The 12,989-nt window shown below is 44.6% G+C and overlaps 5 protein-coding genes across 5 annotated transcripts; 1 reads left to right on the forward strand and 4 right to left on the reverse strand.

The window, feature by feature from the left end:
* Window positions 1-4,084: 4,084 nt before the first annotated feature.
* PADG_08179 (exosome nuclease subunit RRP6) lies at window positions 4,085-6,644 on the reverse strand (the record flags this gene model as incomplete). The annotated part of the gene is made up of 2 exons (XM_010765425.1): window positions 4,085-5,987; window positions 6,067-6,644. The coding sequence occupies 2 exons, from the start codon at window positions 6,642-6,644 to the stop codon at window positions 4,085-4,087; spliced, it is 2,481 nt and encodes an 826-aa protein (XP_010763727.1).
* Window positions 6,645-7,046: 402 nt separating this feature from the next.
* On the forward strand, window positions 7,047-7,731 carry PADG_12445 (uncharacterized protein; the record flags this gene model as incomplete). Its single annotated transcript, XM_010765460.1, has 5 exons — window positions 7,047-7,087; window positions 7,165-7,202; window positions 7,261-7,331; window positions 7,400-7,493; window positions 7,592-7,731. 5 exons carry the CDS (start codon window positions 7,047-7,049, stop codon window positions 7,729-7,731), a joined length of 384 nt encoding a protein of 127 aa, XP_010763762.1.
* Window positions 7,732-7,876: 145 nt separating this feature from the next.
* PADG_08180 (uncharacterized protein) lies at window positions 7,877-8,191 on the reverse strand (the record flags this gene model as incomplete). The annotated part of the gene is made up of 1 exon (XM_010765426.1): window positions 7,877-8,191. One exon carries the CDS (start codon window positions 8,189-8,191, stop codon window positions 7,877-7,879), a length of 315 nt encoding a protein of 104 aa, XP_010763728.1.
* Window positions 8,192-9,487: 1,296 nt separating this feature from the next.
* On the reverse strand, window positions 9,488-9,980 carry PADG_08181 (uncharacterized protein; the record flags this gene model as incomplete). The annotated part of the gene is made up of 3 exons (XM_010765398.1): window positions 9,488-9,657; window positions 9,719-9,879; window positions 9,940-9,980. The coding sequence occupies 3 exons, from the start codon at window positions 9,978-9,980 to the stop codon at window positions 9,488-9,490; spliced, it is 372 nt and encodes a 123-aa protein (XP_010763700.1).
* Window positions 9,981-10,401: 421 nt separating this feature from the next.
* PADG_08182 (phosphatidylinositol N-acetylglucosaminyltransferase) lies at window positions 10,402-12,791 on the reverse strand (the record flags this gene model as incomplete). The annotated part of the gene is made up of 5 exons (XM_010765399.1): window positions 10,402-10,704; window positions 10,771-10,868; window positions 10,942-11,403; window positions 11,460-12,594; window positions 12,660-12,791. The coding sequence occupies 5 exons, from the start codon at window positions 12,789-12,791 to the stop codon at window positions 10,402-10,404; spliced, it is 2,130 nt and encodes a 709-aa protein (XP_010763701.1).
* Between the last annotated feature and the right edge of the window lie 198 nt (window positions 12,792-12,989).

The raw sequence follows: 12,989 nt of genomic DNA on the forward strand, positions 1-12,989 counted from the left end.
GGGGGGCAAAGAATAATGAAAGAGGAAGAAGACGACGAGGAGCAAGGGAGAACGAGGTGATGATGACGATGGTGGGAATGGAGATTGGGAATAATATAAGAGACAAAAACGGGTTAGAGGGAAGAAAGATGGAAGAGGTGCAAGGTGGGGAAAACTAGGATTGGAGGATGGGTTTTGTCGAGGGTTGGTTGGTTTAGTAAGTTTTAGTGAGAGACTAAATGCAGAGGGAAGGGGGGAAAACAAAGCATAGCTGTCACCAACTATTCATTGGTAAATATTCACGATAACGAGCTAGTTAGTGAGTTGAAAATTAATAACAACTTCTCACTCAGGTACCCGGCCCTTGGACTTGGGACGGGACCTGAGACTGATGAAACTGGTAACTGGTAACTCGTAACTGGTAGCTGGTAACTGGTAACTGGTAACTGGTAACTGGTAAACCTGGGTCGATTAGGAACTGATTCCAGGCACAGATGCAAGCCATCTATTAGTACCGTATTAGTTCATCCCCCTTTTCTCAACCATCATCATTACCATTTCACTAACTACCGTCATCATCAAGGTACAGCGTCATTGTTGAATGGTTTACAGGATACATGGATGGAATCGATGGTCTCAAGCGAGGTGGGTGTGGTGGCACAGTTGATATGACCCATGCATCCCTAATATTTACCTTGTCTCGGTGAGTCTTTTTGGGTGTCACGTCACGAACTCTAGAGGATATATTCCCACCGATAACTTTACAGGCTACCGGAGAAGAAGAACCAAAAAAGCAAAGAAAGACATATATCTATACATGATACAACCAGTACATATGCGAATTATTAGAAGAAGAGAGGGTTCACTGTGAGGGGGAATCAATGGAATCTATGACTCTGGACTCTAGCGATATACTTCGGAGGATAATTTCCTGGCTGTTTTTGTTGAACCTCAATGAAGCTCTCTGTACTTCAGGCACAGGAACAGATGAACGGATTCAGGACCAGGAAGCCAAGAAATAAAAAAAAAAGTCCTTGTTCAAATTTCTCTTCAGGATCCAGGTTGGGAGATCATGCAACCTTGCTCAGACCCGTCAGCACAGCTCAATATGCACCGTGATGCACTGACTCTTCTCATTGCAGTGTCACCCACTGACCTTGGTGAGAACTGGTGCAGTGCAGCTATGACCAAGTCACACTATTTCACATATGTAGTTGGTAACTTTTGGAATTAATCTGAATTGATCTGAAATTAATTCAGGAGACAATATTTTCAAGTAAATTAGTATACTTATAATTATTTATAATAATAGTCTTAAAATATTTCTCTTTTTCTAGTTTAATCTTCATAGAAAATTCTTTTAATTTAATAATATATAATATTTAATTAATGTTTTTAATATTATAAATATTAAAATATATTATTATGATATATTTTATATAATATTAAATATATTTAAAATTAGTAAATGTAATGAGGCGGCACTGAGATTGGGATATAGGTGCCTTCTAGGTAGGCATCATTAGTGATTCTCAGAGTCTTCTGCAGTGTTGATATATACTACAACCAGCTCATATATATAACATGAAGAAGCAGCAGTGCTAAGAAGGCGACTTGACAAGTTTCTGTGACTGTGACGATGACAGTAAATTTAATAAATTAATTAATATAGTTAAGTAATTAGTTGTTATTTACTAGTTAGTTTACTATTTAGAGATGGATGATTAATATTATTTAAGGAAAATTAAGTAAAAACTTGTACACTTTATTAATTACTATAATAAAAATATAATCTTTTCTTATAACACATTAATAAGATGTAAGTCATAACTAACTACAAATCAAATAACGCTGTCTAACTGTACAGACTCATCGCACAGTCTTTTTCAGTTACAGATAATTATGAACTTTCATTGAAGCCTTACTTCTTCTAAGGTGAATCAGTGCTGTATGAAGCAATCATCGAATAGTTAGTTAGTACAGTTGCTGAACTTAGTTAACCTGCAATGGATGATTCAGAGCGTATTTTTTTGGCTTCGTTTTCCGAACTACGGTAACTATTCTACCCCTGTCTCATCATCAACCTCCTCAAATCCTCCAATTCCCTCTTCTTCTTCAAAATGAACAACAACAAAAGCTAACTACCCCGTAGTCGTCGGAATATATAAAACTATTCTCTACACAAACTGCCCGCAGATCCTTCCTTTAGTTTGAAAAACGGTCTGCCATCGATTCCTGCATATACTAATCCGATCTTCGCTTTCTCTAATATGCTTTACACCTTGTAACCCAAAAATGGCTAAAATTCCGGAATCTGGGTAACCTAAGGGTTATCCATGGTAACCCTCAAACTTCCTGACGATAAGACAAAGCAGTCCCTGGTTCACTGACTCGCGAAAGCTCGTAGTTAGTTGCCCGTAGAAAGCAGCATCGGGGGCGAAAAGTCGTATCATTTAATTGACATCATCACTTTCAGCTGGTCTCCAAACATATTTTATCCCCTTGCTGAACGATGTTGAACAGAACTCCCAGCAGCTTAGAATCTATTTACGTATGTACCGATATGCAGATATGTAGATAATCGGAAATCATCAAGCTCTTTCAGAAGGCAGCTCAGAACAAAAAGCCGAGAGAGCAGAGACTCATTTCAATAATCTCATCTAAAGATTTGGCCATTGTGATGGGTTCGGTAAAGGGATAAACGGAAACACCACACTTATTAGTACTCACAGCCGAACTTGACTATCCAGGCTCAAGTGGAGCCACAAAATTCTCATACCATGGTCGTTGTACTGTGCCTCAGCTGGAATAGAGTTAACCTCCTCCTGATTGAACCCTTAGGAGATCGATCGTTAGGCCGCCCCGAGGGAACCGGCTCGCCGGGGACAGAATGGTTGAATATCCTTGGTCCCCACTTATTTCGTTGGTATCCTGCACAATAAAAAGTGGATTATTTACAAAAGAACTGATGAGAGAGGTGGAAAGTCCTCCTCTTCCCCCTCCCCCCTCCCCCCTACCATGTGCATTAATCTGGGTTGCGGGATGCGATAAATCAATTTGCAAGTCGGAAATGTAGAGTTGCCGTTGGGGATGCAGGGCGATTTATCATTGTTGATAGTTAACTCTTATGATGTGATTGCCTGGTATCCATGAATAAAGATAAATAATCAATGACGTACAGTACAGTCTTCCGAAGGATTCTCTGCATAGTGCGCATGAGGGACATGGATGGACATTAACGTGGACGTGAACATGGAGGTAGAGTAGCTCTGGCCTGATATTTCTCCTTTACGGATTGATATCAGGGGATGGGTAGTATCTGAAGATATGTTGTAACTAGCCACCGCATTTTACATCTATCAATTTTGCTTTCGGAAGGCATGTCTTTGAATCATATGATATTCAACTCCGTTCACCGCAAGGGTGGCGGAAAATATACCTTTAGTTGGTGTAACCTGCAAATCATTGGTTACCCGCAAGGGGTTCAGGGGCGGGAATACGGTTGAGTTTCGGTTGGCTATGTTTTATTGCGATGGATGGCTTTTAATGCAGGACACCACCCTTTCCGATCTCTGCTCTAGATAAGCTACATCCTGTACTGTTCCTACGCCGATTTCTCGCGTTTGTGTTAAAGCACACGCAAAGGGGAAAGCTTTCATTTGTCCATCTCTAATGTTATTCATAAAGCAATTCCTAACTACCCATTGCTAACTACCTTTCCTTGTACTAAACCATTCATTCCATGGGACAGTTAAGGTAGGGGAACACAGAAGGGGGAACTAAGAAATGAGGAAGGCAGAAAACCCTTGTAAACGCGCCAATGTAAAAAATGAAAACGTTTCAAAGCCATCGCAAAGCAGAAACGAATCAGTGCTGAAGGGCAAAAATTTCAAAAGTGGGTAAGAATAAAACAACCCCGTTGCCATGAAGCCGTAAAAAAAGAAGAAAAAGAAAGAAAAAGGTAAAAGTAAATGAAACGAAAAACAAGCGAACAAGCTTGTAGAATATATGAAAGAAGCCCGCTGTACATAAAAGAAAATATGTCTCTTCAAATCCTTCCATCCGAGGGTGAACCACCTGATTCCTTCCCCTCTAAAACAAATCTCTACTTTCGGAAAGTAAAAGATTTCCCCTCAATCTCCTTTTTCACTTTATGCATTCCCTGTGGCCCTTCCATTGCTTTGGCGTACGGGTTGAATTGTCGTTTCTGCTTGTGTCCCCCGTGATATGGTCCATCATTGCCCCCATTGTTTTTATTCTCCACAGACTTGGCGTGAAGGAAGGATTCGGCGTTGCTGTAGTCAAAAGGAGTAAAATTGGCTATATCTTCGCCATTACTGCTGTTGTTGGTGGCATGGTTATGTTGCTGTTGAAGCGCTGATGCCAATTTCTGCTTCTTCTTTTCCCGACGATTCTTTGCTTTGGCCTCAGAATTATGTGGATTTGATTTAGAACTGGCGTTGGAACCGGAGACGGAGGGAGATGTAGGCTCATCCGTTAGTGCGACCGTCCCAGTTTGCGTTATTATTGTTGAAGCTGCAGCTGCAGTTGTAGCCCTCTCAATGTCTTCTGAACCGTCTGTCGATAGGGTTATCTTTCTTTTTTTTGGCGCCCCGAATTGCTTAATCGTGAAAATTTCATTGGTTGTACTGCTGGGTTTCATGGGAGCGGGGATGGTCTCAGATATATTAGCTTGCGATAGAGTAGTCTCTTCTACCAACGAGATAGTGCTGGTTGACACTTTCGTCGACATATCTGGAAAGGGAAGAGAGAGCAGTAATGCTTCTGCGGTAGCTGCCAAGGCATGTGGCACTGGAACTGGTGGATGGGGTTTCTGTTCTAGAGTGGAGCCCCAAAGTTCGGACACCTCGGCCCTAGCGGCCCTAGCGGGCTGGCTAACTGTTCCAGCTTGAGGGGATGATAAAGACAGGGACGTTGTGGGTTTGGATCCGTCGGTTCGCTGCTTGTATGGGAAAAGCACATCTCGGAGTTCTGGGCCAGTGGCGCCGGCAAGCTTTGCTTCCTTGATAACCTGGACTAGCTCTGACATTCTGGCTCTGACAGGTGGGGAAACAGGGGAGATAGTTCTGAAAAGAGAGGCTGGATCCAGAGGCATGGCGTGGGCAATTTTGAAAAGCGATTGCTTTGAGAGAATATATTGAACGCCTTCATCTTCGGATCGTGCAAGTTTGTCTCGCCACTGATGTACAGCCCTGAATACCGCGAACTGTTCTCGACTGAAAAGGGTGGAATTTCGAATAAGCACGTCGTGCCACCCGCCACCTCCTTCGCCCGTTTCTGCGTTATAAACTGGACGCTCATACCGTTGAAGAGCTTCTTGTCTAGACTTCTCAAGAACGTAATCTACCAATTTGTGGGCAGGTGTTGAATTCTCCACAAGACTGTTTCGAATATGGTCGTAGATGTAAAGAAGATAGTGGGTATCTGATCGTGCATAGTCAAACATGCCGGGTAAAAGAGGTCGCAGTCTCCAATCAGCCATCTGATATATCTTCTCCGCCTTGAAGTTTACAAATTTCTCTAGGAGAAATTTCAAACTCCTCTTAGGGTAATTTAGCGCTACCGATCCATGGTATGTATCAAAGAGACCAACAATGTAAAGACCTAGGTCACGTTGAAGCCATATTATATCCATAGTTGAACCATGAAGCACTTTTAAGATCTTGGGATCTGTAAACACTTCATTTAGCACCTGCAATTCCTCGCGCCATGGCTTCAATGTGTCGACAATCCAATCTTGATCTCTGGTGCTGATTTGCATGAGACAAACAAGGCCGTGGTACGAATGCACGTCATGGTGTTCTAGATCAATGGCTATTTCGGTGGCTTCTTTCAGTTCCGCAAGCATGGAGTGGACTCCTTCTAGGGTATCCACAAATGTGGCGGTTGTAGCATCAAAGGATTTATATTCGACCGGTGGGGATATTGAGTATGTTGATTGGGGATAAGGAGAATTACGTATTTCGGTCTCGTAGGGATGTTTGTAGCTAAGGAAAGGACGGATTTATATTAGTATTTGAACGTCCAGCTCAAAACGATCCGGGGATAAAAAGGGAGTGCTCTTACAAGGTTATAGTGTCATTGGGGCCAGCTTCACCAAGGCTTTCAGATAATGGAGCTATCGCATGAGGTTTAGATCGGAGTAATGGTTTGAAAGGAGAAGTGTCATTATTATTTGGACGAGAGGTGAACAAAAGCTGCGGCTTGGAAATTTTGGATGGGCCGAAGTCATAAACACTAGGGAATTGAGCGGTTGCGGGCCTTTTGCTGAGTGCGGCGCTTCGTTGCTCTTGCGATGGGCTAAGTTTCTTGATTACGCCAGTAAATTCATCAAGGCAAGCATCGGCCTTTTCCAAGAGCTCATCAATCACGTCCACAATGGATCTCCAGTTGTCTTCCAAGTCATCTTCATTGTGTAGTTCGGGGATGCGCAGTCCTGATCCGGACGTTGCAACTTTCAGGATGGAATTGGTTAGGCTGAGGAGGCGTGCGCTTTGCTCATCAACGGACTCGGATATATCCTCATTCAAAGAACGGTGGAAATTCAGGTCTTGCGAAGACACTTGTGTAGCAGACCTGACAGTTTTGACAAGGGCGGTCTTCGCTTGCTCTTCATACGAAGCAAAGTCTTTAGCGATCTCCATAACTCGTTAACTGTAACCGTTGCATTTCTCGAAAAAAAGTTCGTAGGCGAATTCCAAGACAATAAACGGAAAATGGAACACACGAGGGGTTGGGACGAGGAACGAAGGGCTTCTTTGCCGTATGAACTGCTGCGTAAACACGGCAAAAATGAAAATATACAAGGTCCGAGGTTTCTTGGAGAAAGATAAATTGCAGAAAGGGCAGAATTAAACTTCAAAAGACAAGCTGAGATGGACAAATGTTAATCCGGAGCACCGGTAAATTGCTGACTTATCTGCTTTGAGCTCCAAAGAAAGGAAAAGAAACATCTTTTGTTCTATCTCAAGATCCCAGATCCCAGATCCCAGAAGGGATTCTCACTGTTCTGACACTGCTTGCAGAGTCTTGTCGGGTACCACAAGATGTCAGCCTCTATAGCTCCAGAATGCAACAACGTCAAAGAGTATGTTTCAAAAGTTACTTTAAATGTTGTTTTATATGCAATTGTGGGATGTAGGAAAGTTGACCGATGCTCTCAAGGAAATATGAAACATGCTTCTTGAAGTGGTATAGCGAAAGTATGGAGCCCCAAGTGCCGTTGGCCCAGCTTCGACGGCTAACTTGGATTGGAATTAGAGTATCTCCGTGGAAACACTACCGACAAGGACTGTACGAAAGTCTTTGAGGAATACCAAAAATGCCTTTCGGTATGTCTCCTCCGTCCCTTGCAGTTTGTCCCTCCTTCTCTTCGGGAATTGACGCTGCTCCGTCGTAGAAAACTCTTAAAGAACGAGGACTGGACGGGATGGTGGAAGAAGCTCGCAATAGCAGCAAGGAGAGCGATGCTGAGTTTCTGAAAAGGAATCCTTGTATGATGATCACTGGCCACCAATTCTGCATGGAATACTGATTTTGGTTGCAGAAAGACCATGAGATGTATCCTTCAAAAGGGACTGGTGTTTGGCAGGGTGGGTTGTTAGGAGGAGGGGTTGGGGAGGTTCGGAACTATGGGGTGGCAAAACGAAAACCAATGTGTTGGGAGGAGACGGAGGCCACGACGGAAATACAGAACGCGAAACACGTGAAGACGATGAAGATGATCCATAAAATGCGATGACATTGCTCTACAGGTTGAGGATGGGGAGGGTAGACGGCGGAAATCACACAGAAAAGTGCCAGCAGCCGAGGAGAATAAGCAGCAAATTGCAATTGGGAAAGAGAACAAATTTCTTACCTGGTCCTTACCTGGCCATTACCACAAGCGGCGATTAGGGTATTCGGCCAAGATACTCAATGCCTTTGCAATGACTTCTGCTTCAAAGGGGCTTGGTGAAGGTTTTGGTCCGTAGTGGCGGTAATCGTCGATGACGTCTGATACACCTTTTTGGTCTAGATGGACGTTTTTGCCTGGCTTTAGGTTCTTATTGTATCTTGATTCCATGTCTTTGGCGGTTGCGTATCCAAATCTGCGGTCAAAGTCGCGTACCATCTCATGCCACAAGATGTCCGTCCCAAGCCGCAGGGTTGCGAGATAGATGTCCTCTTCGATGCCCCAGTCCCCGTGCATTTTGAGCCCTTGTGTATGAACGACGCGGCAAGAAGATGGTTAGGACGTTTATCAGATACCGTGGTACGCGTCAAGAGAACGTGTCTATGGGTGCCGGAGAGAGAGAGAGAGAGAGTGTGTGTGTGTGTGTGTGTGTGTTTAGGAGAATGATTAAGAGTTGGAGTGCGTCTGTGTATGAGTCTGGGCAGGTGGAAGAGAGAAAGAGAAGAGGAGAAAATGAGAATGTGGGTTTATATGAGCTTTTTAATATACAGGTGTTGTTGTTATCCCTCCTTTACACTCATCTGTTTGGCACTACACATGACAACAATGTCGCCGCGGTGAAACTTGAGTGCTGTGTTCATCAGGCTCTATGCGGTTGTGATTTCTGCACAGGTCCAGTCCAGTGAGGACATAATGGCCCTGAGGTTTCTTTGTGTCCAGTATTCTTTCCTTTGCTCCCATATTTTTGGATTATCGCATGAACTGATACTGTTGCCGCAACCTCTGAAAGGCTTCAGCTCACGTATCACTCTATTCTACGATGATGCCAGATAATGGCATCGGGCACGATCCAGCCCAACGCAGGTTTTCCTAAAGTGGGCAGAATTATCTCAAGAGATTTCTGCCAATTTTCGACTGAGACCGGCCAAGGCTGCTGCATAGACAGACCTGCAAAGATATGGAACAAGTCTACCAAGCACAAAAGCGCTAGGCTGTCGCTCGAGGCGAAGAAGCTTTTCCACCCCTCGGACACCGGGCAGCATGGCATTTTTCAAACGGAAAAGGGGGCAATCTGAAAGCTTTGCGCATCACCGATCAGGGGTAGGGTCCTGCCAACCCCGCTCCCAACTCCGATGCTGTATTCTTTCCCTTCAATCGGCAGTCCAATGGCACCTGCGCAACCTGCAAACCTTTCCTCCACCCTAGCCGTTGATGAATTCCCTTGCCTTCAGGACAGATGTTACCTCGCCATTCAAGGCTTCCAAAGTTCTGTTTCCCCTCTCCCCATATCAATTGGGCTAGTTCAGGGCTGTAAGAGGGCACAACATTAAGGAAGACGATAGCAGCAACCACAAAATGCTGCAGCTATAACCCGCGGAATCACATCATGTCTTCTCAGTTCAACTTACGCAAAGAACTTGGTCAAGCCACCAACCTATTCCGTCGTATATATAAACCCAACTCCCACCCCACAACCTCTTCCCTGGCTGGGCACATTAAAATAAAGAGAGCATTTTAACCACCTAATGTGTTTCTCCGTCAGATGTATCTCGGGCAAACTTCACCAAATGGACTTCGTTGCCCAGTTGATTCTCAGCTGAGCAGTTGGGGGCGTTGGCCCTGCAAGCTATTGTCTTCCGCTTCTTTATGTTCGAGGGTATCTACGTCGTTGCTTGCCTGGTCTGTGTTAGTTTTGACAAGGGCTAGCAAGGTAGTGTTTAGATATGGCCATTTTATCGTAAAAAGGTCCGTAGGGGCATAAGCTGCTCTCAAGAGTAAGATGTTGCAATGATCCATTGAGGGGTATATCTGTATTGAATATACTCTCAATGTATTGAAGCACAACATTCGCAGAAGTTGAATTTTCAAGTTTCAGAGGCATATTCTTGATCTTCACCTTGATATGTGGCAGCTTTTGATAATCACAAAGAAATGTATTAGGTTTATCTTTCTCTTTGAGTTCAACTCTATGTCTCAGTTCAACTCTAAAACATTCAAATGGTTAGTGTATATAATATATACATATAGTTTGTTGCGCATTCTACCTTGCGGTGATGGAAAGTTCCTTATGTTTCTGTAACTTCATGTTTTGATTACGCAGTTGGTATATTGATCGTTATCAATCGGGGAGCTCCGCAGAGTCCTCAAATTTTAGCCTATGCCATGTCCATTTCCATGTTCCTAAATTTCTTCCACTAGTCCCACTAGTGAGATTATCTTATTTACTACCTTCTTCCGCCAATTGGGCTTACGAAAGGAAGATGGACCAGCGGCCTCCATGTTTAGCCCGATCTACGGAGACAGAAAAGGAAGAAGAGAGGTAATAATATGACTATATGCATAGTAGCAAGGATTATGTCCTGAACATTAATAGATCATTTGGAACCCGCTAGGCAGCCAGGACCAATCCTGAACTCCTTTCCGGCCCTTTCCACATGTAGAAGCTCCAACAAAGCCAGACAAGTGCCAGAAGGCTACTCTAGCATTTCCTCCACTCCTGAAAAACCCTACGACCGATTTCCCCTCCTCCTGTCATACGGAAATCCATTCGGGATCTTCGGTACGGGTGCCGTCACATTTGCCGTGCGGGGTTTCTTCTCCGTCAACCGCGACCAAACCTCCGCAATCCCGACGCGCTGGGCAGGAAGCATGCTATACTGCAAGCTATACATGTTCCGGCGATGTATGGGGGGAACAAAGCGACCTGTTACGAGGCAGAGGATTACGCTAGGTGCAAGGTAATGTTTGCGGAGGCGGTGGCCAAGTTGGAAGTACTGGTCGAACATTTGGCGGAGGGAGAGGGGTATGGACTTGTTTGGGGAAACAAGGCGTCAGTTGAAGCTGGGGGAAATGGAAATTGATAGAGATAACTTTACCTGGAGATGGATATATGAGGTTGAAGTGGTGGGCATTTCGGCTGTTGTAGGTGTTGATGGCGGTGTTGGGGCTTTTCGGAGTGAGAAGTGAATACCGCCTGCACACGGAAAGTGTTAGTGGATCTGGGAAGGACTTGAATCAAAAGAGATCTGTGGACAACATAATCTCACCTGGTAAGCGCCCTGGATCCTTCACGCGTAGCATCACCGCAAAGAGCGGAAAGTGGTTCAAAAACGCAAGACAAGTATCTAGAGTTGCCTTAAGGGATATTATAATCATACGGGCAGAAGCAAAGGTGAGATAAAATACAATAATGGTGGGTAGCAAGAAGAAGAGAAGCGTGAACAATATCGTGCCCAAAAGTAATTGGTCGAGGTCATAGTCGCACGAGTCTATCCGGTTGCGGAGGACATTTCGCTTTTTGCCCCGGAAAAGATGAAATAGGGATATTATGATAGTAAGCTGCCAGTTAAAAATGCGGGCGGACGCGATGTAGAAGGAGTAGATATGGACGGTCAAAATTGATAGTAGGTCAGAGAACATGGCAATGGACATACTGGCACCGGCAAAGCCAGAGCATCCAATCATATAGATTACATGCCGGAGAAACGGTCTAAGGCCGGTCAGAACGCCTGAGGAGTTTTAGCATGCGCAAGCAAGATACGGGGGCTGGAGGATTAGAACTTACTAGCCCAATGTTCTATGACCCACAGAAACAAATCACCCATAAAAACAGCCAGCTCGTTGTTAAGTTTCAGACCTGCAGGCCACCCCATAAGCCAAGATATTGTCCGCTGTAAACCCTCGACCGTCCACAACGAGAGAATCGAGTTAATTTGTGACGCTACCCAATCAGCGTTATCGACGATATAGGATCCAAGAGCAATCCCAATTATCACATCATTAGCCACTAGCCACAGGCTGTTGTAGAACCTTATATAGTCTGGATGGCTATTTGTCACACTCTCCCAGTCATCTTTCCGTTTTCGCAAAGTCAAATACTGAATTGGCCAGTAACAAAATTGCTGGAGTCGTATATCAATCTGTTGAGCTGTAGCGGATATATCCTTTAGTGCAGCAGCTTCTGGGCGAGCTCGCCATTCGAGGACACCCAAAACAACTTCAGCCACGACTCGATGACTGATGAGCGCTGCAATAAACCCTTTCGTAATGACGGGATAAATCCATACCAGAAATACATAAGACAAAACCATGTAGAAAAGGTCCCATGCGGTGCTCGCAGATTCAACAACCCGTTCACCAACACTAAGGCTGCGTTTTGGTCGGGCACCAATCAAACTCACATTTTTTACAAGAAGCGTTTCTAATTCGAAGGAACAATTGACCTGGTTAATGATTGCTGGGAGAAATTGTTCCTTTGGTGAAGGAACATGCTTAACCACAGTGTGGAATTTCAACTTCTCGACAAGCTTCCGGGTTTGCGCTTTCGCCTTGACCTCTGCCTGGCCAAAATCGTCTAAGACCTCTCCAGTATTTTCTAAACTTATTGGTTTGTCCTCCAGAATTAAAGATATGGGCCTCAAGGACATAAACTGCATGTGCGTGGGATGGGGTCGTTTGAACGTAATAATCTGGATGGAAAGCTTCATCTCAGGAGGACAGAAGATCCGTGGAACCTTAGAAGACGGCTTCCATATGATATAGAGGTGGGAAGGGGTAAACGCTGTTGGTAGTTCAGTAGGGTTTGTCGAGCCCAAGACATGCATCGAGTTCTTCCCGCAAAGGGCCATTATCCGAGATATCGGATGGGGGCTGCTGCGGAACAGAATGCCGGTTCGCAGTGCATTTTCGACATTTCGCACCTAAGAGGGGATAGAAAATGCGTCAGAAACTGCTCACACAACAAAGGGTTTGAACAAGGACTTACTTCCACATGCTCAAAGACGGTAATCACAAAAAGATCAAACTCTGAGTTCCTCCACCCCACGATCACACCGGATGATGTGGACTTTGGTATGTCATTTGGCCAAAACAACCGCAGTAAACCATCACTCAGCATCTTATCATTCTCCTGCCCTTAGAACGAACCCCGGCGCCGCAGCTGCTCCCGCGCCGATATTCCGTGGCTCACCGCACGAGGATGCTAGTTAACTTGTAAGCAAAGGGAGGCTATTGTTGTCGGAGAAGAAGCGCATGGGATGTGTACCGAATTTATCTCTCGCGTCACAATGAGATTGATCGGGATGATGAAAAGGAA

The sequence above is a fragment of the Paracoccidioides brasiliensis genome (assembly GCF_000150735.1).
Source record: "Paracoccidioides brasiliensis Pb18 unplaced genomic scaffold supercont2.17, whole genome shotgun sequence".
NCBI lineage: Eukaryota > Fungi > Ascomycota > Eurotiomycetes > Onygenales > Ajellomycetaceae > Paracoccidioides > Paracoccidioides brasiliensis.